Raw genomic sequence first — 25,863 nt, 5'->3', positions numbered from 1 at the left:
ATACAGAAGAATGTCCAGTGCAGAGTAAGTCCTGCTCCCCTCCTGCCTCCTCCACTCCTGTTTCTTGTGTGTCCTTTTAGCCTCCATCACTCCTCACTTGGAGTCTGGTACTAGATCTCTAACAAGGCTGTCAGCATCTTTTTTTTTCTTCCCAGCCTTTCTCCACAGAGATCCAGAGTGAGCTTTTCGAGATGCAAGCTCAGCGGTTGTGGTCTCTCCAGGAGGTGGCTTCCACTGTTTCTAGGATTTAACTTAAAAAAAACAAAACAAAACAGTATGGACCACAAACCTCTTTAAGGCCTGGCCCCACCTCCCTTTCAGCCTTATCTTAGAGCTACTTCCCCTCTTCATCTACCCTGTCTAGTCACTGTGGTTTCCTTTCTGTCTTTGGCATGCCTCCTTCTGCCACTGGGCCTTTGCACATGCTGTTCCCGTTATCAGGAAAACCTCCCTGCTAAAAATACTTAGCTTCTGCTTTTAGTTGTCAACTAACATTTCAATTCCTCAAAGAAGCCTTTTCTAAAATAGTTGAATTGTTATCTTTTTTAGTTTACAAACATCAGGAAGAAATAAAGGATCTTCTAAATTATTATAGATTCATAGAAATGAAACATTTATTCTAGTTTTGGGGTTTTAGATATTTTATTATCTCAGTAGATTATGGGGACTGTTTTGTAGTTAACTGCAAAAAACAAAAAAGCCTTCACAAATTTATTACTAAAAAATAGATCAGTGTGCTCTCCTATGAACCATATTTTAGTTTATAAACTATATAAAATATTTACATTGATGATACTTATAATATGTATTATTTATGCTTAGTAGCAGTAGGTAAATGCTCTACAGAGGAATACAAGGAAGCACATCCAGCTTTGAAAAACCTTAATATCTCTGGAAATGGTGACTCTTTGTTCTCATTTTTAAGGGCTAGATATTAGGAACAGAAAGTCAGTTTGTAGTAATAGCCAATTAGTCTACTTCCTCAGGAAAAATAAACAGTTATGTCACTTACCTATAAAAATAGGGCTTTATCACTACCAAAGCTCCCTGGAGAAATGGCTGATTTCAAGTCTAGGGTAGAGAAAGTACAAGGTGAGCTAGAATATGTTGTGCCAGAAGGAAGGACATGCTCTCAGAGACTGACAGGGACACGTCAGAAGGACACTGGCACCAGCTTGAAGGGGTGACTGCCCAAATGAGGACAGTTTGTGCATCGAAAAGAATAAAGGCAACTAAAGATTAATAACACTGAATGTCAAGAAGCAAAAAGCCTTAAGTCCAGAAAAGAAGAAAGGTGGTGAGTAGAACTTTTCTTTACAGAAGAACTCCAGGCAGTAGGGTAATAGCAAGATAGAGTCAGAAGAGTCACCGTTTTGTGTCTTCAAATGTAGAGTCAATGCAGGCAGGTACCACCAATGGATGCTGAAACCACCAGATGAAAGGTTGAGGAGGAACAGGATTCACAGTCTCTAGGTAGCATCCTGTAGATAACATACTATTTCAGAGGAAGGAAAGTGCCTGTGAGTGGAGAATTGGGGGGGGGGGGGGATGTTACTCTTAATTGAAAAATTTAGTGTCACTCGTAATGGGACAGACCGACATCACGAGCCTCCTCGTGGGATACAGTGAACTTATCTGACAAAGTGGGATCCTACAAAACAACTTTTTTCAAAGATGACATGGTCAAGAAAGATGGAAGAAAGGGCAGGATATCCTTCTAGGGCCTCAGGAGATAGACAGTTAAAAGCAGTGCATGAGCCTTGATGGGATCCCGCATCAAGAAAAAGCATCTATAAAGAAAATTGAGGGAGCAATTGGGAACCTTGTATATTAGCTAAGAAAGTTCACATTGATAACACATTACGAGGGATGATGGTGTTTAAATGTTCGGGAGTGAAGTGCCATAGTGCTGGCATGTTACTTTCAAATGGTACAGGAAATGCACGTATGTGAGAGAGCACAAATATGACAGGAGTTGTTTTGAGCCGAGGGGATGGGAGTACAGGTGCTTATTTACTATTCTTTCCTATTTTTCTGTACATTTGAAATTTTTTCAAAATCAAAAATGTAGGAAAAAATAGATCATCACGAATGCATTCCGGCTCTAGGGTTTTTATTCTGTCTTTTGGTAATATGTTTTATCTTACTGCCCCAAATAAGAAAAATAAAAAAACAAAAAAACCCAAAACCTCAGGTTGTAATTTGCCTTTATTCTGTTTTTCTAGATGTGATACAACAGAAAAACTCAGAAATACTTTGGATTACTTAAGATCATTATTAAATGATTCTACAAACTTTAAACTTATTTACAGATACGCGTTTGACTTTGCACGGGTGAGTTCTCTGGAGCCTATCCAGATGTTTTCCTCTCCTCCCTCCCCTCCCCCCCCCCCTTTTTATTACCTTTTGAGGTTTGTTTTTACATGCTGCAAGCAAAGAAGTTGAGTAAGTTACTCCCAGGGTGCTAGTTAGAATCTCCTTCTACATGTACGCTTTCTAAACTAACTGATTCTGGGCAAAAAAATGTAGGATGTTAGCGAAAAGCCGTGGTGGCCGACCTTCATAGCTCTTGCGATTGGCTCAGAAGTCGTGAATAAATGGGCTAAATGTCTTTTAGATAGGCTTGGTAAAGCTTTTCATTCTCATGGAACAACAAACCTTCACCCATTGAGTTACTGCAATGAACTACTCAGATCCAATCCAGTTTCACTTTGGGTGCTGTGTTGTGTTTGGAAATCGTTTGAATTTCAAAACCCAAGCTAATTTCAGTGAATGTTACTCAAACATAGTTTCCAGTCATCGTTTTGAAAAGTTGAGCATCTTGTTCGTCACCTAGTGAGGCCCGCCCGAGTGTGTGACAGTGGTTCCACTGGAGTGAAATGAAGCCTTGTTTTCTCAGCCCGGTCACCACTGGTAGCGAGTTCGAGGCACCAGTTGGCTTGTATTCATTCGCACACGGTCCACGGCCCACGCAGTTCTACCTTAGTCAGGAAGGGTGGGGTGTTTTCTGTTAGGTTAGCCTGTTTGGTCGATTCAGGTGAGTAGGCTTCCTTGATTGATCGTGTTTTTAGAGAGTTCAGTGGCAGAGACCTTTTTTTTTTTTCTTCTTACCACCACGCTGATCTTTTTCACTTTCTACGTGCTTTGGCTCTGCTGGTTCAGCACTGAAGGTTGACTTGATAGTGAATTCTGGTGCACCTGTGATAACAGTACTCATTCTCTCTGGTGTCCTCATTTGCGAAGTTTTGCATTTTCAGAACCTTCAAATCACGACACGTGAAAGTTTATGGACGTCAGAGGTGCTATGGTGACGTTCAGATACGATGTTCTACTAAACGGTGCTTGTAGACGTGTAGCTAGGAGTTATTTGCCAGATGCTTTTAGAGTAGAGACGCGGTTTCTAGGCTTAAATGTTTTATTACAGGGGACCGCTTTCCTCCAAAGTCAGCTGTTTCTGACTGTGTGGGTGAGGTTTGTTGAGCAGCATTCCATCTCCTCACCAAGATAAGCCCCGTTTTCTAGCTTTCCTATTTGGGGCCAGAGCTGGCCACGTACCCGCTGCTTCACCCCAGGTTCCCTTTGCTCCTCTGGCCTTTCCCCGCCGACCCCGGGTCGGTCAGTGGGGCCTGCCTCTGAAGGGCTCCTGGGCTTGCCTCTTTCTCGGTGCTTCCACCACAGCCTGGCCGACCGAGGCCCCTGTTCTCCCTGCCTCCGCTGCCTCAGTCACCTGATCTCCACATTCCGTCCCTTCTCGTCCAGCGTCCCGTCAGCAGGGTGTCCCTCGTCTGCCTTCAGCCCCAGGGTCGCTGGGCCACCTTCCAGCTCACCAAGGCCTTCAGCCCCGGTGCCTTCGTGCCTCCCTGCGTGTGGGGTGCAGCTCCCCGCCCCCCACTGTCTGAGGGACAGGCCGGGGTGGTTTTAGTTACTTCACAGTGGAGGAGAGTGGTCCTCAGAGAAGTAGTGACGTTCTCCCGGGTCTGCTGTCCATCAGGGGGAGATCCAGGACCCAGACCCAAGTTCTGGCCCCAAGTCTAGGCCGCGGGCGGCCCCGGGCTTCCTTTCTCGCAGGACGCCTGTGTTGTGGTGAAGTCCAGGCGGCCGTTCACTGCCCGCCTTCTCGGCCCTTCTGCTCTCTGCCTGCCGTCATGCCGGACCGCCACCCGGACCACCACCCGGAGCCGCCAGCGCTCCACAGCTCTCTCCTGCATCGGGCTTCTGGGCCCAGCCTCCCGTGTCCATTTGCCCGCAGGTCCCCCCGCCACCCCGCCTTCCCAGCCCGGAGGGGGTCGTGCACCTTCCCTGCGGAGCCCTGCCACCTGCCCTGGCGGGGCTGTGGTTTGGGTGCAGGCCCTCGTTTTTTCTCTGACAGACCCCAAGGGACTGTGTGTTTTCTTTCTTTGCAGCCCCAGTAACGGCCAGCAGAGTTCTTTGCTTTTAGTGAGCATTACCAGTGAATTGATGAGCCCTTGTATGTAGGATGAATAACTGCCACCCACATTCAGTCACTGCCAGATAGGCTCGGCCGGGCCGACCTGTGCTCTCAGATGGATTCGTTATCGAATCCCTTGGTTTGGTTTGTTTAGCTGGACCTCACAAGTTTTGAGATATTGTACATATTTGCATTTGCATTCAGTTCAAAATATTCTCCCATCTTCCCCTGTGATTTTCTCCTTTGACCCACTGGTTATTTAGAAGTGTGTTGTGGTGTTATTTCCCGAGTATTTAGGACTTTCTGAATAATCCTATTACTGATACCCAGTTTAATTCCGCTGTGGTCGGAGAACATACCCTGTGTAATTAGAGTTGACTCAAACGTATGGAGACTTGGTCCGTGCTCCAGAATACGATCTGCCGTGATGAATGTTTTCTGCGTAAAACACATAAAAGGAATGGGTATCCTGCTGCTGTTCGGCGAGGCGTTCCATGGCTGTCTATTAGGTCACGTTGCTTGATGGTGCTGTCGGGTCTTCTGTATCCTTCCCAGGGCCTGCCTGCCAGGTTCCGTCCATTACTGAGAGAGGAATGTGGAGGTCTCCAGCAACATCTATCCCTCCTGTCATTTCTGTCATGGGGTTTGAAGTGCAGACACTAGGATTAGATACACTTCATATTGTTACGTCCTCTTAAAAGAATTGACTCTTTAGCATCATGAAACGTCTCTTTGCCTTATTATTCCGTGCTCTGAAATTTACCTTGATACCAGTGGAGCCATTCCTGCTTTCTTTCGATTAAAGCCTACATGATACGTCTTTTTCCATCCCTTTAACATCAACGCATTCGTGTCTTTTTCTTTTTCCCATGTCTTTATTTTTAAAGTGGGTTTCTATAGGTAGGATATAGCTTCATATGAGTAGCATATAGACAGTCCGACAGTATTTGTCTTGAGATGCTTAAACCATGTACATTTAATGTAGTTACTGGTATGGTTAAATTTACACCTCCCCCTTAGTATTTTTTTTCCCCTGCATGTCTCATCTGTTTCATTCCTTTTACCCTTTTATCATGACTTCCTTGTATTGGGGTATTTTTTTTTTAAATGATTCCATTTTAGCCATTCCATTCCACTATTGCCCTAATAGCTGCCTCTGTGTTTCATTTTCCTTGTGGTTGCTCTAGGCTTTACACATACATCTTCAACTGTTCACAGTCTACCAATAATGTGACACCACTTTATGGATAATGCAAGAACCTTTACAGCAGTAGACTCTGATTTTGCCCCTCCATACTTTACTGCTGCTGCCGTTGTACATTTTTCTTAAACACACACTATGAAACCTCACAGAGTGGGGCACCTGGGTGGCTCAGCCGGTGAAGCATCTGCCTTCAGCTGAGGTCATGATTGTAGGGTCCTGGGATGGAGCCCAGTGTCAGGCTCCCTGCTCAGTGGGGGACCTGCTTTCCCTCTCCCTCTGCCTCTCCCCCCGCTTTTGCTCTTTTTCTCCCTCTTTCAGAATCTCTCTAATAAATAAATAAAACCTTAAAAAGGAAAATCTCACAGTATACTGTCTCAGTCCCTCCAGACTGCTGTAACAAGGTACCAGAGACTAAGTAGCTCATAAGTTACAGAAACTTGTTTCTCAGAGTTCTGGAGGCTGGGAAGTCCAGCATCAAGGTGACCAGCAGGCTAGGTCTCTGGTGATTGCCCGAAAGCCTGGCCCTCCGATGGCTGTCTTTGTTGTAACTTCAGGTGGCAGAGGGAGGAGGGAGCTCCCCTGGGGGTCTCCTTTTATAAGGGCACCCCTCTCCAGCCTCAGGACCTAACCACTTCCCAAAGGCCGCACCTCCTAATAGCTGTCACCGTGGGGGTTAGGATTTCAACATAGGAATTTAGGGGGAGCCACAAACGTCAGACTATACCATAAACCATTCCCATTTTTGCTTTACATAGGCAAAAATATCTTTTGTATGCCACTTTTGTACTTTTTATTTCTTTTGCATAGATCCACCTTCCTTCCTGGTGTTGTTTGCCTTCTGCCTAAAAAATTCCCTTTAACATTTCTCCTAGTGAAGATTTTCCGGTGATGAGTTCTCTTAAGCTTTTAATTTGCCTTCCATTTAGAAGGCGCTTCTCTGGGTTAAAGAGTATAGATTGACTATTCACATTCTTTCAGTACTTTAATCTCTCTCCCTTGTCTTCTGTCTTGTGTAGTTTCTGACGATAAGTCTGATGTTGTTCATTTTTCCTTTGAACACGGTGTCTTGTTTTCTAACAGCTTCTATTCTTTTTTGCTGCTTTTTGGCACGTTGATTATGATACGCCTTGGCATAATTTTCCTTGTGTGTATTCTGGTTAGGGTTCGTTCAGTTTTTTGAATCTGTGGACTTATACTTGGTACAAAGTTAGGAAGTTTGTCAGCTGTTGTTTCTTCCATATTATTTTTGTTCTCCCTTTCCATCTTTCTGGGACTGCAGTTACACCTATGTCGGATGCTTGGTATTGTCCCACAAGCCAGTGATGCCATGTTTAGGGTTTTGGCGTTTCCACCCCCCTACCCTTTGTTATATTTCTTACTACATCTGCTAATTTTAATCTTTTCTTCTACAGTGTCTAATTCTGCTGGTAATCCTAGCCTGTATGTTTTTCATTTTAGGTGCTGTATTTTTCAGCTGTAGATGTTCTATTTGAGGTTTTTTAATACCCATTTCTCTCTTTATTATGTGATAGTATCTTCCTCTATCTTGAACATCTAGAACATGGATATAACAGGTGTTTTAACAGCTTTGTCCTCTGGTACCATAACATCTGTCACTTTGGGGTCTCCCTTTTTTAAATTTCTAATCTTGATTATGGGTCATATTTGACAAATTCTTTGCATTCCTAGTAGTTTCTGGGTTTTTTTGTTTGTTTGTTTTTTGATTGGATGCTGAGTATTGTGAATTTTATGTTGTTGGCTCCTGGGTCTTGTTATGTTCCTTTAATTAAGAATCAATTTAAAAATTTTCCTGGTGTATAGTTACAGTTACTTGGAACCAGATTGATCCTTTGAAAGGACTGATCTGGAGCAGCCTGCAGTCTGGGTCTTTCCACTGCAGCTGGTGGAACACAAGGTCTTCCCCAGCCCTGTGGGAGGTCTGGGAATTTCTGCTTATTCCTTTGCAGTGAGTGGCTACTTCCCTGAACTCAGGCTCCTCTCGCACTTAACACAGATAAGTCCTTGGCCCACAGCGAGGGAGACACTTTCTATATCTCCAGATCTCTCCCTGTGTAGCTCCCACCTTGCTGATATTTTGTCCCACAAATTATAGTCACCTTTGCCTCCTTGATCTCCAGACTCTGTCCTTTCCAACTCAGCAAGACTGCTGGGCTCGATTTGGGTTCTCCCTCCCGTGCTCTGGCCTGGAAACCACCTCTGAACAGTGAGCTGGGATCACTGTAGGGCTTCCAGATGCCCGCTGTCCGCTGTGTGACGGCCATTCTTTCAGATCATTGGTCCAGTTTTCTGATTGTTCGAAGTGAAAGGGGAAATCTGATTTCTCCAACTCCATCTTGGTTGGAAGCAGAACTCCATCTCCTCTTTTCTCCCTGTAGTATTTATTTTTTTTCCCTACTAACAAAGGACTCCTAGAGGTAATAACATATAATTAATGCAGCAGACCTTTTATAACCAAACTTTTAATGGAAATTAAGCTTTCTTAATAGTTTAAATATCCTAAATATTCCCTGTCGTAAGTAACAATAGCATAAGTTAAATATTTTCAATTATGCTTTAATATAGGAGGGAAAAAAAAAAACTATGATACAGTACCGGAAAACGGTAAGATTTTGACATCTTTGACATCTCTCCACCCAGATTATAGTCCAGTGGGTGTGTGTTTTTTTTTTTTTTATCTTTCACTTTCAGATTTGTAGCCAATTTAAAATACTGGTAGGCTGTAAAGTTATATTATTTTTCTTCTAATTTTATTTTGACTAGAACTTATTTATAGTCTTACGGATGCCATAGAATTGTGAAACTTGAGAGCTGAAAGAAACCATAGAGGCCCTTGGTCCAATGTTGCCATTTTGCAGACAATGAGACGGGAGAGCCAGAGAGGAGGGGACAGCGGCAGGACAGCACGGGGCCCTCACAGAGCCACACTGCCTTCACTGACTTGAAGCTGCCCCCGTCCCATGATGTCTTAGGGGAGGAAGAGAGTGGGGTACACATTCAAGGGCGGAAATGGCCAGTTCTTTCATACAAGTGGGATTTATGCAGAGAGGTTCCCCCCACAACGTAAATATTATTAGATAAACAAGTATCATTTATGAACTCATTTAAAATAAAATGGTCATTTTTTTTCTTGATCCTTTTTTTTTTTTTTAAGGACCTAGGGAGCATCAAAGTGGAGAAATGGAATGAGGTAAAAGATTAGTGATTGCTGTTGATCTGGGAATAGTTAAATCTGTTAGACTGGTTTTTCTCCGTGCTCAGTGCCGAGGCAGGTAGCGAGCTGAGGTCACGGAGGGAGCAGACACTGGGCGTTGGGCGGGGGACAGGTGACAGGTGTCGGGCTGTGGGGGGGTGCCGAGAGCAGCGGCGTCTCAGCCCAGGGAAGTGCAGGCCGTTGGGCCTGGGTGCCGAGGAGAGACAGGGCGCGGACTGGGTGCGGAGCCAGGTGTGGGGGGTCCTCCTAGAGTGGGCGGGGGCCCTCAAGTCCAGCTTTAGGAGGATGTGCCGGAAGGTTCCGTGGAGGCCCAAGAGCCTGAGGAAGCCTCTGTGTCACCTTCCTCTGAGTGGAAGGGCCGCCTAGTCATCCCACACGACCAGAAACGACGATGAGGGTTACCCATAGGATTTGCTCAGGAAAATTTTCCAGGCCTTCCTCAGCAACCATGCTGGCAGAGTGTGCCCGTCGTCGGGGCCACTTCCTCTTCTCCCGCGGCCCAGTCTCCCTTCTCAAGCACACGGCTGTCTAGTTTCCCCCCACAGCCTCCCTTCCCAACACGCACCAACCCTCCCTTTTTTCTCCCCTTTTTTCTCCTGTTTTCATGGTGGATTAGGAAGAAAACAGAAGGTGGTCCTGGGTGAGGACAAAAGTAGGAAGAATGTGGTGTCCTCCAACCCCAGGGTCATGACCCCGAACATCTTGTCAGTGTTGTCTTCGGGGTGACTCGTAGGGTATGGGGTCACGCAGCTCTTCGTGGAAGGGATTGGCCGGCAGCCTCCGCCCCCACCCCCTCTCGGGAGAGCGCCATGGTACTTGCCGGCTCAAGTCAGCTCCCTGGGCCTCAGTTTCCTTATTTATAAAGTGGGGTTATCGTAGTGCCTGACCTGACAGGGTTATTGTATGAAATGAGTCTAAGTATAAGGCACCTTTAAGAGATTTTGGTGCAGATCGAGCTCTCCAGAAAAGTTGCCCATAGATTTAGGAATAGTGGTTGAATTATTCTGTGCTGACATTATGTAGGTTGTCTGCAAACCTCAGGTTTCAAATAATGACTTGTTTTCCAAGAGTCGTGCTTACAGTAATAGAATCTTTGCCAAATAAGATGACAAGGAAAGACTGCCTGTGGGCAGATTTTTTTTCTTTTGTTTTAAAAGAAGTGTCAATAGTCTCACTTAATTTAAGTAATTGCCTTGCAAACATTGTTACCTGTAACTGAATGCTGGGTAAGTTCTAAGAGCAGAATTATTTAGTTCTATTTTTCCCAATGAGAGGGCAGTCTTGGGTTTTTTACTTTTTACTTGATTTTAATGAGGTTGTTTTTTTTTTCTTTAAAGAAAAAAGGACTCCCACTCCAAAAACTGATTTTACTGTATTTTCAGTTTTAGAAACTGAACCTGATTAGGATTCATAAGTTCTTTAGCACTATTTTTACCTTACATTTGTTTCCGTAGGGAGCTGTGTTAAGGAGAACCGCGTTTTCTCTTTATCTTTTGTAATCCCTGTGGTGTCAGGTGAGAATTGCAGAACGTGTATCATAGGTCTTCAGTTTAGGCCTTTTGATTTCATGTACCAACTTCGGACTGGTTTTTGCCGTTTATGTTTGTGAATTGTGGTCACATATATTGTTTCTTGAGTTGATCTAGTCTCTTTTGAAAATGTTTGGGATTTTTTTTTGGAATTTTATTTTCTTTATAATCTTAATAATTCAAGGTTCCCCTTTTCACATACAAAGTCTTAAGCTATTAACACTTTATGAAAACTAGAAATCATCTGGAGCCAGTTGGGCACCTCTGATACAGCATTATCTGGATACCTAGATGTTGGAAGATTAATTTCCTAATACCATATTTATGTATTTAAGTTGCTTTGTTTCTGTTCTTGTTACTTAAGTCATTTGAGCGATTTAAGAAAAAAATGCTTCATTTTGACATTTTATAAGAAGGCTTATACTGGAACAGTCTTACATGAACAAAGGCGCTTTACATACCTATACATACATATATGAGATATAGTGAATACACGTATATCTATATATGTATATATTAGAAGCTTTAAATCAGACCTTAATAAAATGTCATCACTTTTTGCATTAGCTGTTGTTAGACTTTAGATTGAGGAATCCGTTTATTCCAGGTACAACAGGTAACGTCCTCAGATCTTCAGAGTACATTCCTCTGGTTTTACGGCTGTACCATCACTGAGAGGCCTGATTCATCTGTAGCTGCTCTTTTAAAATCTCTGTTTAAGGAAGACAGCAAGGCAGTCTAGTTGTGTATTGTGGGGGTGTCAGTTCCTATTATTTGAAAAATAAAATTGTTTTTTAAGTTGTTATCCTAGAAAATGAAAGTTCATGAAATACATACCCCCCACATCTTGGGTCAGGAGTAGTCCGGAAGGGAAGTCTCATTTCTTCTTCTTTAACCTTGATGGGCATTCGGGGGACGCCGATCGACTCTTGACCGTCTGTCTCAAGGTCCTTCCTGTGTAGATTCTGACCTTGAGATGCAGAAGTCTGTCCCTTGCTCCTTGGTGCTCCAGGAGCGGAGGATCATAGGGTCGGTGTTGACAGTGTACTGTTTAATTTCTTTCAAGGAGCTTCTCTATGTCTTCACCATACTCCTTGAATTCATTAAGGTGTTTTTTTTTTTTTCTTCTTCACTGCCCGTGATGTTGACGGCTACCTCCTAGCATCCTAGAAGATTCATTTCCTTTTTGATTGGGATCCTTTTTGCAGAGACTTCCATTAGGAGCATTGTCTGAGAACTCCTTGGGCGTGTCTCCAGTTTTACTGTTTAGGAGATGTTTGCCGTGGGATCGCTCAACTGTGCTGTTCGCAGGAATTTTGAGTGTCTCCAGTCATGGTCATTTGCACTTAGTCGTGTCCACCCACCGGCAATGTTGGTTATCAGCGAGATGCCACCATTCAGACCATGAGTGCATCCATAATATCTTTCTCTTATTTGCTAGGCAGAAGATGGTGTTAGTGATTGCGAGCCGCCGGCTGGCACCCTTGCAAAGCAGGAGTAAGTGAGTGCTGTTCAGCTTCCGGTCCTGTGAGTCTGATGCCTTTCCTCCATGTTTTGGCGTCACTGCCAAACACATGCATTGAAATCCTTCATGATCATCAGTTTGTCAGATGATTATATTGTTGCAAAGAGTCTGTCCAGGTCCTTTGTATCTTTTCTTTTCTTTTTTTTTCTTTTTTTGTCACCTTAGTGTATGTCCATTGTGATGGGGACAGAGGCATTGATGTTGGAAGAAGGCACAAACGTTATCAAGGCAAGACTAGCGATTTCAAGTGTAGTGAACGACTACAAACCCCTCAGAGGGGCAGCTTTGGCCGAGTGCTGGTGGCGTCGGCCCTGTGCTACTGGAGCTATTGTGCAACAAATGAATTTTGGGCCCGGTCCTGTGGTGCCGCGTGTGTTTTCAATACTTGTTATTTTATTATTATTTTTTAAATTTTCTTGTGGATTGCTTTATAGTGTGGTGTGCTGTTGCTGTGTGCCACACCTATGTTACCGGGTAAGAGGAGGTTCCCCTCTGCTTGCAGGGTGCATCACAGGAGGATGAGCCCCTGCAATGTAACAAACCAGTGAGGTGGTTGGCAAAAGGTGGGCAATCTCGGGAGCACCTTTTCTACTGTCCTCCTCTCCATGGGAGTGAGTCCTACAAGCCCTGAGCAAGACCGTAGATGTGGCCAGGAGACAGGCAGAGAAAGCGGTGGAAGGGAGGTCCCACCGGTTTGCACGGAACCGTGGAATCGGGCCCCCGCCATCAGCAGACTCAGCTGTGTGGCCTGTAACAGAGAAGGGGTGACATGGAGCCCTCTGCCCTCGTCTGTCCGTGAACGGTCGTTAACACTTTATACGACTGGGACCAGAAGGACGGACCTACTGCATAGGTTCCCGAATCTGCATCTACCTTGCTTGCTGTTGTCAAGTGAGGCCCTCGCATTTGCTGTATTGTTTAAGTCCTTCACTTTTAAATCCAGTGTCATGGCCAGAAATTCGGTGTGTGCTAAAGAGCACTCCAGGGTCGGAGTCCTTGAGGTAACAGTCAATTTTATCGGAAGGTCATTTATGTGTGACTGCACACGTGGCCGACGGTGGTGGTCACAGCATCATGCCTCAATTTGGCGAACATTTAGATTCCACCCCGAGTGGGCTAGCCAGGCACTCTCTCTTTTGTAGAGAAGTACTGTTGCACACTTCCACTGTAGTTAAAGTACCATCAGGAGGCTAGCGTTGGATATGTGAGGTCACCGCTTATGGTCCCAGGTGCTGTCCCTTTACCTTGAAGCGGCCTGCTTGTAGTTCTGGAATGGGAACTTGTACAAAGGGTGAGAAGGAGAAAGTAGGATCTTGAATTGCAAGTAGAAGTGAATAGAACTTAATCTGCCCATATTCAGGCTTATGTACAATTGCCTTTCTGGTTTCCTTATAAGATGTTGTCTTTCACTTGGCTACTGGGTAGGGGTATTCCGCTAAGAGATTCCACAACTAGTAGATCCAAGGTAAGGAGGATTGCAGTAGGCCAGACCGTGTTCCCCCCAGTGGTGGGTGGAAGAGTTCATCCTCTCAGAGTCTCCAGAGCCCCAGCATTTACTAGGAGTTGAATTTAATTCCAACGTTTTTAGGTTCAAGAAAAACAGTCAAATAAAATTATTGGAAAAACATGATTTTTCTTAAGGAAACCTGATTTCTAGGCATGGAAATCGAAACCTTTAGCATTCCATTTAGTTAAGATGTGGGCTTTTGGGGTCAATAATTATGATATGGACAATTATCATAAACGTCACAGCAAGTGATTGAGTTGGAGATTTTTCTTTATCCCATGAAATAATCATAGCTACTGTTACTACATAACTAATTGGTTTTGCATCAGGGCGATTACTCAGTTGACGTGAATCTCTCCCATGGTAAATTGATACAGCACCCAACCGATTAAGCCCTTCCATTGCATTTGCCCACCTCCCCTCCCCCACCTCAGGCTTGGTTCAGGGTTTTTATGGTGTATGATAAATGAGCTGTTTACTAATTTTGTGTCGAAGTGAAATAGAAATTTGGATGATTGGAAATTATTATTTGGGGGCACCTGGCTCATCCTTGTTTTTGTTTGTTAAACAGGAAAAGGACCAGCGCAGCCTAGACATAAACACTGCCAAGTGCATGTTGGGACTGTTATTAGGAAAAATCTGGCCCCTTTTTCCAGTTTTTCACCAATTCTTAGAGGTACCAAATCGTTATTTTATGGAATGTATGTTTGCTTGCTTAGAACTACCAAGTATACTTTTATTTAACCATTTCACGTAACTTTCTGTGTGTTGTCCCCTTCTGCCTGTAGGAATGATGGTGACGTAATCGCTGTCCGTGAGCAGTCACCGGTTTTCTCTGGGTGTGTCTGGGGCGGGGGGTGTATGTGCCACATGGCTTCCCAGTGCAGGCGCATCCGAGACAGCCACAGCTCTGTCCTTTCCTCTCTGTCACCCCACTTTAACAGCTTTCCCTCCGTTAGGATTTCCTGCTCTGTACAACGATGAACTTCCACTTTCGTTAAAAGAACAGCCATCTGCTTTCTTACTAAAAGAAGCTTGTCATGTGTTGTTATCCACTAGGCAACTAGGTTGACTATGCTAGGTCAACCTAAGTGTGAGGCAAACTGGCAATATCTCCCTCAGTTTCAGTTTTCCTTCACGTTTGCGATAGAAGAAAATCCAGCACTTCACTGTTGTTGCTTGCTCTAACTATTAATGATCCAAAGTTTTGAGCTGCTGGTTTATCAGGCGCTGGTTTTGATGCCAGGTGATACTGTAGGACCTGGAAGTGTCTGAGATGGGAGTTTGAGCTGCTTGGCTTGTCTCGTATCTTGGCATCTTTCTTGCCCTCCAGACCCAAACCCCTTACAAAGCACCCTCTGCCCAGAAGGATGAAGGTGCTGGGTCTTTGAGAAAAGCTTGGGCCCTACCCTGACTCCGGCCTCCCTCCTGCCACCCTCTTTCTTACAATTCACTTGACACGCTGGTCCAGAAGAACTTCCAGCTGACCGGATTCTTTGAGGACTGTCACTAAAAACTGCTTTTAGCGTCACTAACCAGGACTCCTCAAGACAAGTCTGGAAACTAGTTTTACTGTACGAGGTGTTTACACGCCAATCCATGTCTACAGATGATCCGTTCTGATTTCTCTGGTTATCCCATGAAACGTCAGCTTTCTTTGGAAAACGAGTAGAAATAGGTCCTTGTTCTCAGGGGACAGCAGAAATCTGAGTCCGAGCGAGAGGAGTTTTTTTTAGCTGAAAGACCTTGCTGCGAGCAAGTCCGACTTTGCACAGTTGCAGGAGCATCTTCGGCTGTCTCTGACTGGCGTTTGCTTTGAGTTGCTTAGAGTCAAACTTGTAGTCCGGGCTTTGTTCTCTCTTTTACGTTAGTTTGCTTTTTTTCTTTTCAAAGGACACCGCAGTCCTTTGGTTTGAGTTACTCTTGCGTCTGCGTCCCCAAACCAGGGGCTCAGCTCTCTTAGCTTTTTTACCTACTCGTGCTATTCCCCGATGTTGCTGAGTTTTCATGGGTAGGATATAAAAACTGTTGAATCTGGGTTTTATTTTTCAGTCTTTATACAGGAATCGTGTGCTTTAAAAAAAATAATGCCTCTGGCATATTTCTTGTCTAAGAGGAATAGGAAAATACTTCATGGGTCTTCTAATTTATTACTTTGAAGATGAGATTCAGGTTCTGAGTGATTAGAACAGTAACTTTCTTCCAACGGCCAGAGCACCTAGTGCTGAGACCGCCGAGAGCCCTTGGTGAGTTCCCGAAGGGTGACTCGCTGCTGGGTGTGCTTGACGCTGACAGCTTGACAGGGAGCGTGCTGATCAGGGCAGGGGTTATTAGTGGGAGCTACTCTTTATTTAGCACCTGCTTTCTGCCAAACACTGAATGAAGTACTTTACATAAATTACCTCTTTTAATTCTTGCAAGATCTCTATGAAGTAGGCTAATTACCTCTCTCTCTGTGTCTCCTTTTAATAAAAGGGCTTTGGCAGTCTAGAAATTTCACTTCTAGGGATAAAAATCATGTTTCTTTGATGTGCTTGTCATTTTGTGTTGAGCCCTCATGGTATTTTTCTAATGGAAATTGTCATCTTAAGTTCTACTCTTGCTCTCTCTCATCCTTCTCCCAGATTGGTGCTTAGCATACCTCAAATGGAAAGAGTTAACCTTCATGAACTTTATTAAGTTGATTCATACAGCAGTTGAAACCGTGCCATTTGTTAATTGTAAGTGTCAGTAATTCATATTACTTTTCCCTCCCATCAGCAATCAAAATATAAAGTTATTAACAAAGACCAGTGGTGCAATGTGCTAGAGTTTAGCAGGACAATTAACCTTGACCTCAGCAACTACGACGAAGATGGAGCGTGTAAGTACCGGCGCTGGGCGCCCTCGCACACGCACCCCCACCCCCACCCCACCCCCCATCGCTGTACATTCGCACACCCTCCTCACTGGGAAGAGCCTTATAGCCGTGTTGTTTTTTTTCTCTCTCTCTCTCTTTAGGGCCAGTTTTGTTGGACGAGTTTGTGGAGTGGTATAAAGACAAACAGATGTCCTAGGACTTTATGCATAGCAGCGAGAGAGTCACTGTTACCACAGATATGTCAACCATTAGCCATAAATTGCTGTTTGTATCAAAGCGCATGCTGCTTTTCTTGCACTGTCTCCCTTTTGCAGGGACGTTTTGGTGTTTGCTATTGAATGGGCCAGCTCTGCTTGCTGTGTAGCATTGTTCTCTTGGAAGGCTGCTTTGCAGTTTGTATTTACACTACAGATTGGTGAATTTGCCAACGTCCTCACTGTGATGATGTGTATATTGCTGTTTAAATTTTGTATATGTGTATAAAAAGAAAAAGCTTCACCTAGAGATTATTTCTGCAAAACTGTATTGTAAAAATAATTTTTGTGGCATATTTCTAGTCCCTTTTTTCAAATGAACCGATTATACTTTATTTGGTCTCAAATGTAGCATTTCAGAACACACGAGAGAACAGCTGTTACCATAAGCAAATGTTGCCAGAATTAACCTCATTGTTAAACAGGCCAACTTTTGGAAGGAGGTGGGAATCAGAACTTTTCCAGAGGCATATGCCAAATATAATTTGGTTTCCTTAAATATGAGCGTTTTTTTAAATGATGAAAGTTACAATTATTTGAGCATATAGACGTGTCCCACATGCCACAAATGATTTTCACCACGCAAGGTGTAGGTTTCTATTCTCTGATGTTAAAGCCGTAGTAGTTTGAATATAGGTACAAATGAACAAATTAAAATTGCACCTTTTTTTTAAATGAGTTTGAAACTCTCGTAAACTTCCTTTACGGTCTTCTTTTTCCTTTTGCATTCTCCTAGTCAGTGTTGGGTCTGCCGATGCTTCCCGTGCCATTCAAGTAACATTGATTTTGCCTCCTCCGCGGAAACCTAATGGTTTGCTGGCAGTTTGTGACCGCAGAGCACTTTCAGTTGTGGTTTGGATTTTTAGTTAAGCTTTCATGGTGTCTAATTTTCTAGTTTTTTGGAAAAAAGAACTATACTGTAAGTGAGAGGTGTTTTCTTTTGTTTTCTTTCTTTCATGCTAGGCTTTTCCTGGCAGGATGTCCATTGCAGGCAGTGGACACGAAACCACCAGCATTGAGCTAACTTTATTACACAGTAGGACCTTTCCTGGAGGGGCCACTCGTCATTCATTACCCAAGTAATTTGTACAGAAAGGTGATAGCCATTATTTATGTGGATGAGGAAACAAGAGTAAACAGGACGGTATTTTTAGGTTTGTATTTTGTGTCTTTTTTTTTTTTTTTCCTTGCCTTACCCTTCTTGAGGAAATGTCTAGATAACATGTTTTCCCCTCAACTATCTGGTGCTATTGAATGACTAATTTAGTCCCTAAAGTTTTGTGAAAACATAAAAGTCTAATGATTTAAACCAAGTAAAAAGCTAATGGTGCATTTGAACAAGTGAATACTGTAGGTGTGAGCAAGACCCATGATGGAATAATGATTGGAAGAGGTTCGGCTTACTGCAAAATCTGGCCAAAAAAATCTTTCGGATTAAATGTGAACCTTTAAATGGCATTAAATGAGTAAAGCACACAGACAATGCTACTCCTGACCACTATTTCACAGTTTCTTTGCAAACAGTGTTCAGATTTTCATATTATTTTTTTCCCCTAACTGAACCACCAAAGACAGAAAATTTTGTATGTATATACAGTGTGTGTGCATATACAAGATCATGATAATGGTAGAAGGAAATCCCTTCCTTTTTCTACCAAATAGAAAGGTGTGGTTTGCTGTGAAATAAACCAGAAGTGTGGAAAACTCTGTAGTGATTAAGCAGACTTAATCATTCCTTGCTTAGGAACTGTAGACTCGCCTCTACCTTACAACTTCATACCAGTTTGCACAAATTAATATCTGAAGAGAATAGAAGATGTTGATGGCAAAGCACAGCTCTTGGGACCGATGTGTTGCAAGGGGTTCCATTCCCACAGGTGCCTGGTATTCCAGTGGCGATGGGGCCAGAGGCAGGTTTGAATTTGTGAAAGACGTGATTCATTTTCAGAAGTATCCGGTAAAGTTAAAAAAGAAGAAAAAAATCACACTTTAAAGGCAACAGTTCTTAGATTCGGTCAACTATAGTTTTTGCTTAAAGAAATCATAGATGAAATTATTTTAAAAGTTAGGGTTAGGAACTGGAGAATGTTTTTAAAACACTAAGCACAGTTAATCCTGACATAAAAGGATTGTTACGGGGAGCTGTTACATTTCATCCACAGCGAACATTTTGATAATAGGGGGAAAACTATGCGTGAATTAGAATATAAAAGTAAGTATTCCAAGGTGTCGATAATCTTGCATATTTAGAAGACTCCAAATAATTTTTAAGCTGCCTTGAAAAATAAACCTCTGTGACTGTGGAGAGCTTGCCCTTGGTTCTTGATTTTATGCAGCTATTTTTAGGGAGAGGAAAAGGGGCCAAACGCATAGTAATAAGATACTTTTCTCTTAAAAATGTCCCTAAGTTACATAAAATTGAGCAGTCAGTCATCAGACACTTACTTACTGGCTAATGTTAAAGAAATTAGGGTGCCTTCTTCTGGTTTTTGTTTCTTACCTGTCTACACCCCTTCTCTCCTGCCACTGTGTCTTGAACTACCCATTGCAATACTCTGTCGTCATGGAATACAGCCTTTCGGTGTTTACTGGTAGGTCAGAAAGTCCGTGATTTGATTTGCCGTAAACACCCACGGTAACGTAGCGCGCAGCTTTCCCGAAGCATGAACTCTGAATTAAGTTCGTACAGATCTGACTTGACAAACCTGTAGCTTCTCATTTCACGACACACGTCTGCTGCCTCTCCGGCTCCATTTTAACAGTGCTTTTGAAGTTTATCCAGAAAGCTTTCCAAGTTAGTTTGTGCCCTTGGTTTTTATTCTTAAAACTGCTAAAATACCTCTGTAAGCCTTATCTTTTATTCTTTCATATGTTGTATAATAAATGTATAGAATCCATTGACCAACTAAATGTTGGGTGTCTGTAAATGAGACCAAAACGTGGGTTGCTTTTTATCATAAAAAAAAAAAACCTTTCCCTTGGGGGTTACTGTTAAACGGACAGCAGCCAACCTGTAACTGTGAACGCTTCGTGTCGTCGGTATCTGCATTACGTCCATAAACCTGTGACTCCAGCTTAACTAAAACACTGTTATGCCACCTAACTTGAGTACAGCAAACTGGTTTTAGGTTTTAATGGAATCGATGTAAAATGATATCCCATAAATAAAAAGTATTTGTGTTTGGTTTCAGAACTGATTGGTGACTTCTTTCTTCTCAGGATTGTGCTTCAAAAAACCAGTTAAGATAGTTTTAAAGTATTTTATCTTTTATTTCTTGGCTCCCTCCCCACCCCCCACACCCCACTCTTTATATTGAAGAATTTCAAAGCTACAGAAAAAAAATGCAAGAGTAGTATATCGAGCACCCATCCGTGTACCTCTCACCTAGACTTTCTGCCTGTTACCATTTTGCCACCTTCTCCGTGCCACTCTGAGCGTGCGTGTGTGTGTGCACGCGCGCGCAGGTACACTTCTCCCTGCAGATAGATACATTTTTTTTTTCCCGAACTGAGAGTAAATCACATTATGATGCCTCTTACCTAGTGTGTGGAAACAAGGACATCCTTGTAACAACAGTACAATGATCACACTCCAGAAATTTAACATTGATAACAGTTGTATTACCTGATACACAGTCTAGATTAAAACCTCTCTGTTTGTACCAGTATTGGCCTTGACGGCGATTTTATTCGTAATCTGGGGGAAAGCATTGCACTGAGATGTCCTGTCTCCTCAGTCTCTTTTAATCTGGAACAGTTCCAGATGGAGTACACGCTTCAGCCGAACAGTGAGTTAAAAAGATAACCACATTTTGTGTTTCCAAAAGACTGAGCTAATAACTGAGTGGTTACCATGTGCCAGCGTCGGGCAGAGATGCCCATTTTTACTACGTCCAGCGCTGCCATCCGGTTACCTCTAGTGTGTATCAGCCCCGGTCACCCCCTCTCTGAAATTGTCTTACACTAGAACCTCAGCCCCCCCGATGGCAGGATGTCTGGCACGAGTGGGTGCCCAGGAAATGTATGTGGGAGGAAGCAAGTCACGGAGCTCGTGCTTGACGATGGATTATCAGGACCTGAGAAACCACGTAAACCCACAAGGAGAACCCACAAGGACCCACCTAGACCTGAAGATTGAAGATCTAGACTTTAAGACTCCCAGAAGCTCGACAGGAGGGGGAAGACAAGATTCCTACAACACAGAATCCAAACACTCCATTTAAATTGGTGATGTAGGTGGTCTTCCAACTCTAATTTGGACCCAAAGCTGAGGATGGACTCAAGAAAATACTCTTGCAGACTCCTCCAAAGATAGTAGGCGGAGGTGAAGGAAAAGCTTAATTGCACGTGGATGGCAGGCAATGGGGGATGGCCAGTGTCGGGACAGGGCACCCAGCCTGGGCTACAGCCATCGGGGAGGCATGAGGCACTTTGTCCGATGCTACAAAATAAGAATGTGAATTGAGATCGAGTTCTCCAGCAGTGTAACGAGCAGGGTAGACTGGGGACAGAATAAATCACTGGTGCCTGTCTCAGACAAAAAAAAAAAAAAAAGCCAGCTCGAGGTGCACGGCAGGCAGACCGGTGAAGGGAGAAGGTTCCAGGAAGGTTGCCCCAAAGGAAGGACATTTCTAATAAGACAGCTTTTTAAATAATGGGACAGAGAGGAAAGTGAACTGAAAAATGAACAACATCACCGACAGGAAAAGATGGAAGGTTCCTGAGTCCACCCCAGGGCCACAGCAGTGAAGACGAGAGTTAGCTGCTTCTGGACAACACCTCTCTTGGCCTGTGTGAGCCCCCCAGGGAGGCAGGACCTGTTCTCCACGGTGCCGTGGGCCTCACGGCCTGTGTGACTCGCTTGAACGTTACCCATATCTCCGTGTGAAGAGTAACTTCCAGCCACAAGATGAGAGAAAAGCTTCTATGATCCTTCTAGAAAAGAGTTGCCCATGGAACTTAGTTACAGCTAGAAAGGGGAAAAAGCCTAACACGGGAGGAAAGAATACATGAGCTTTCTGGCCCTGTCTACTCCCCTAAGCTTGTAGGGCGCAAGGTAACCTGAAATATAGAGCACGTTCACCACGGTGGGCACATTCTGCAGAAGATAGTTTGGTCCCCCCTCCCCGCCCCCCGAACTCACTCCTGACATTTATCTTCAATTGCCATTATCAAAAAAAAAACAAAAACCAAAAAACCCGTGTGTACAAGTACTTGCTTAGAAACTAGAGCAAGTGAGTGAGTAGCTATGCTAAGAATAATAATTGGAAACTGAAAAACGCAAATTGTCTATAGTCATTAAATGGAAATTTTTTTTAAAGCATCATTTCAAATGTAATCTCCTCTCCTGAAGAAATGTGTTCAGTCCTTTGGAAAAAATTCCTTTGCAATCACTCTCTGAAGCCTGAGGGTTGTGAAGAACCGGGGCAGTAAGAAAGTAAGCTGAGGAGGGTTTCTTTTGTTTTGTTTTTCCTCCAGCACTTTCTAGCAGAGATTTCTCAGAATTGCCTAAATTTGAATATCTGAAATTCAAACTAGTGTTCTCTAGAAATCTTGGGATGAATGTGATGATCAGGAGAGCTGCAGCTGTACTCCCAACCAGTGGACTAACCTAAAAATTTTGGCCAACTTCCGGGAGTGCCTTGAAAGTCACTGCTTTTGAAGTGGCTCCATTAAACGTCCGACTCTTGATTTTGTTTTGACTCAGGTCATGATCTCGGGGTCCTGAGAGTGAGCCCCATGGTGGGCTCCATCCACGCTGGGCGTGGAGTCTGCTTAAGATTCTCTCTCTCCCTCTACCTCTCCCCACTTCTGTCTCCCCCTTCCTCTCTCCCCCTCTTCTCAAAAAAAAAAAAAAAGCCACCGCATTTCATATCTACTTGCTTATTACTGATTTTGGCTCCATTACCTGTGGGGCTCCTACCTGCAGCACCTTGAGAGTGGGACTTGGACAAGCTCATGACCCCACCACAGATGATCCCAATTGAATAACACGTGCCTTTTAGCACCCTATTCGGCATGTCTCATAAGCGCTCCAAATTTTTGTTCCTCCTTTATGTAACTAATCGAGGTGGATTTTCAAATTCTCAGTGTAGTCATTTATCAGCAAACTTCATTGTCTGTTAAGCAGAACCATTATGTGAAATTGGGAACACGGGCATTAAACTTTGTAAGTGTGCAGAGTGGGGACTGGGATAAAGAGAAAATCAACAGATTGAAAAATTTGGAAGGACCCCTGGGTGTGGGGTCTCGTGCCCATTGGGTGTAAGTGGCATCAGCCACTTAGTAAGTGGTAGACCAGAAGGACACTGGGTGCCAAGAGTTCCTCTGGAGAGTAGGGCATTACTGGGGTAGATGGGAACTGAGCATGGATGACTCTCAGGGGCGCCTAACAGTGTACACAAAGCTTGTGGTGGCAGCGCAGAAGTTGGGCTTTTCAGGACAGAGGAGTTTGTGGTTGCCATCGAGAGAGAGCAGTAAAACTGACGAGGCCCGCAGGAGAAATGTCTCCGGAAAAAAGATACGGGATGTACTGAGGCAGCTACCTCAAGCAGGAGACGGTTCCAGATCCCCAAAGTCCACTTGGGCTGTCCGACTGTGGCTGAAACCCCCACACAGCGTGAGGCTTCTAGCAAGTGGGAGATGCCTCTTGGCCCTCTCCCAGAGGGCGTACCCCTCTGATGTCCTCTGGCCCTAAGCCTGCCCACTCACCTGATGATAGTAAGGGGTGCAGAGCACCCCAGCCTTCTCCTCACAGGAGGGACACAGGAAGGTCAGTTGTTCAGGAGTGTCCTTTCCACGCCCAGCCTCTGGGCATTTTTGTAGGAGGGAGGAGACCCATGGGAGGAAGACCCCTCCCAAGGTTCTGCAAGGGGAATGGGGAGCTGAGGTCCTGGGAAGTGAGAAGGGTCAGGCAGTGTGGGGGAGAGATTTAGGGGAGGGGAACCTCCGTGGGGAGCAGGTGGGGCCGAGGTGTGGACAGGGCTCAGAAAGCAGGGAGTTCACCTGCTGACAACTCTCAGTTGCAGGGAGGACATGCGGGCTAGCAGAGACCCTGCCCCCTCCCCGCTGGCTCCAAATCCATCCAGCCTCCAAACAGCATGTTTTTTCTGTGCAGTCTGACTGTCAAAATCTTTGCAGCGCAGCAGTTGCGTGACCTAGGTGTCCCCCTATCCCACCGCCACCCTCCCTGCGGAAAGAGTAACTTGCTAGAAGGCACCTGCAACCATCTCCCTTGTGCTCTGGCGTGGAAATTTCGGGATATAAAGGAGCAGACGTTGATGGTCTTTTAGGCCAAGTACTTTTTGAGTTCTGACCACAATGAGATGACATTGCAGGTGACAGACTCATGGTAGTGAGCAAGAAAAAAAAAATCAGACTTTCTGGTTCAATGCCATCATCTTTGGTACTTTATACACTGATATCATGTGTGTATTCATGGATTTTGAGAGCTGACTGCCAGCAAGCTGTCACGGATTCAAGGGATGTGGACGGGAAGGCCAGTTGGTGACTTACTGACACTACTTAGCTCCTTTCAGAAGAGAAGAAGGCCAGTGAGGCAGTGTGTTCTACACTGGTCTCCCGAGACACCTTTCAACAATCATGGGAACTAGAAGAAACTGAGGTTCAGAACGTGTATGTAACGTGTGCTGATTCCCATGGCCGGAAGGTGCAAGAGTGAGGATTAAACCCAGGTGGATGTCTCCGCCTCTGGCAGTTTGGTATCGAGCCACGTGGTGCAGAGGAAAGTTGCCACGAGGAGAATTGAGGCCTGTAAGTCCCACGCAGGCTGCTTGGGTCTCTGATAGATTTGCCAGTGCCCCTCTCCTGCTAATTTTATCGAGTTCTGGGGAAACAACAGAGTTCAGGGATTGGCTGATTTTTTTCAGAAGTGGGGATGTATGGCTAGGGTGCACTTCAGCCGTGGAATTGAGGTCACTGGAGTAAGAATATTGCTGATTGGCCAACTCAGAAGGGTGGGGCTCACTTCAAAGGCATGGTCTGATGTGTAGTTTTCAAACACCACCAAGCAATTACCTGTCTGGTGAGATCCCACAGGTTGAGGGCTGAGTCCACAAGACCGTGCCTCACCCCCCCACAGCCACTCCAGACACCAATCACAAGAGCAGGTTGTCAACTGAGATCCTCACCAACTGGCTATAAATTGGAGGTTCCTACAGCCCTTCCTTGGGTTCCATGAACTCACTAGAGTGGCTCATAGGACTCAGAGAAACATTTACTTATATTTACCAGTTTATTATAAAAGGATAGAACTCAGGAACAGCCAGATGGAAGAGATGCATAGGGCAAGGTGTGTAGGAAAGGCATGGAGCTTCCAAGCTCTCCAAATATACCCTTTTCCCCCAAAACTCCATGTGTTCACCAACCAGGAGGCTCTCTGAACCCCATCTGTTAAGGTTTTTATGGAGGGCTCATTACATAGACACAATCGATTAAGTCATTGGCCATTGGTGATTGAACTCGATCTCCAGCCCCTCTTTGGAGGTGGGGCATGGAGATGGGACTGAAGTTTCCAACCCTCTAATCACAGGATGGGTTCCCCAGGAAGCCAACCCCATTCTCAGGTTACCTATGGACTTTCTAAGTCACCTCATTAACATCACAAAAGGCATCTTAATTCTTTTATCACTTAGGAAATTTCTGAGGGGTTTAGGAACTCTACCAGGATCTGGGACCAAGACCAAATATATATTTCTTATCATCAATCACAATATCACCTGTGGGTACTGATGATACAAAGCTGTCATTGATCAACAGAGCCAAGTTTAAAACCAGTTCTAGTAGTGACTGACATGTTACTATGGCCAATGATCCTGTTGCTTTTCCCTCCTTTCTTGAAGAGGGAGCTAGGAACTTTTCATCCTCAAGATAAAGGCAGGAGAACCGAGATGGTGGTGGAATGAAGAACTGGAGGAAGCAGGAAAAGGGACCCTACAGCCAAGTGGAGGTTTAGGGCAAGGGACCAGTTTTCCCCTGAGACAAGAGGGGAGTCGTCTGTAAATGAGTAGGAGATGGTTAAGAGGTCTAACCTTATGGCCTTGGTTTTCTCAGGAACTAATTCAAAGATTTCTACCAAGAGAAGGGAGAGGTAGTGGGTTCAAAGACATGGAAGTGTGGAAGAGTCCAAGAGGAGAATGAGAAAAGATTAACGAGTGAGTCTCATTGTCCCAAGAAAAATAAGAATAAGTCTAGGTTATGTAACTGTGGCACAGCAAGAAGTTGTGAATCCAGGACCTTGACATGAGGTATAGGTGACACGGCTGACGGGCTCCGGCCCCTAGCCAAAATTGGTATAGAAGACA

At 44.3% G+C, this 25,863-nt stretch overlaps 1 protein-coding gene across 9 annotated transcripts in view; it reads left to right on the top strand.

Annotated features, from left to right (window-relative positions):
* Positions 1-18,858, top strand: part of DCUN1D4 (defective in cullin neddylation 1 domain containing 4) — a 70,234-nt gene extending 51,376 nt beyond the window's left edge. For 8 of the 9 annotated variants that reach the window (XM_055339089.1, XM_055339074.1, XM_055339093.1 and 5 more), the window contains 4 exons: positions 2,226-2,334; positions 13,998-14,102; positions 16,187-16,289; positions 16,427-18,858. In XM_055339089.1, coding sequence (XP_055195064.1) covers positions 2,226-2,334; positions 13,998-14,102; positions 16,187-16,289; positions 16,427-16,482 — 373 coding nt within the window. In that variant the 3' untranslated portion in view covers positions 16,483-18,858. The remainder of the gene's footprint in view (positions 1-2,225; positions 2,335-13,997; positions 14,103-16,186; positions 16,290-16,426) is intronic. The other variant, XM_055339082.1, reaches the window with a different exon arrangement.
* The last annotated feature ends 7,005 nt before the right edge of the window (positions 18,859-25,863 follow it).

Source organism: Nyctereutes procyonoides, unplaced genomic scaffold (assembly GCF_905146905.1).
Source record: "Nyctereutes procyonoides isolate TBG_1078 unplaced genomic scaffold, NYPRO_anot_genome, whole genome shotgun sequence".
NCBI lineage: Eukaryota > Metazoa > Chordata > Mammalia > Carnivora > Canidae > Nyctereutes > Nyctereutes procyonoides.
Note: the sequence above shows the minus strand (reverse complement) of the source record. Positions and strands in the feature narration are given on the sequence as shown.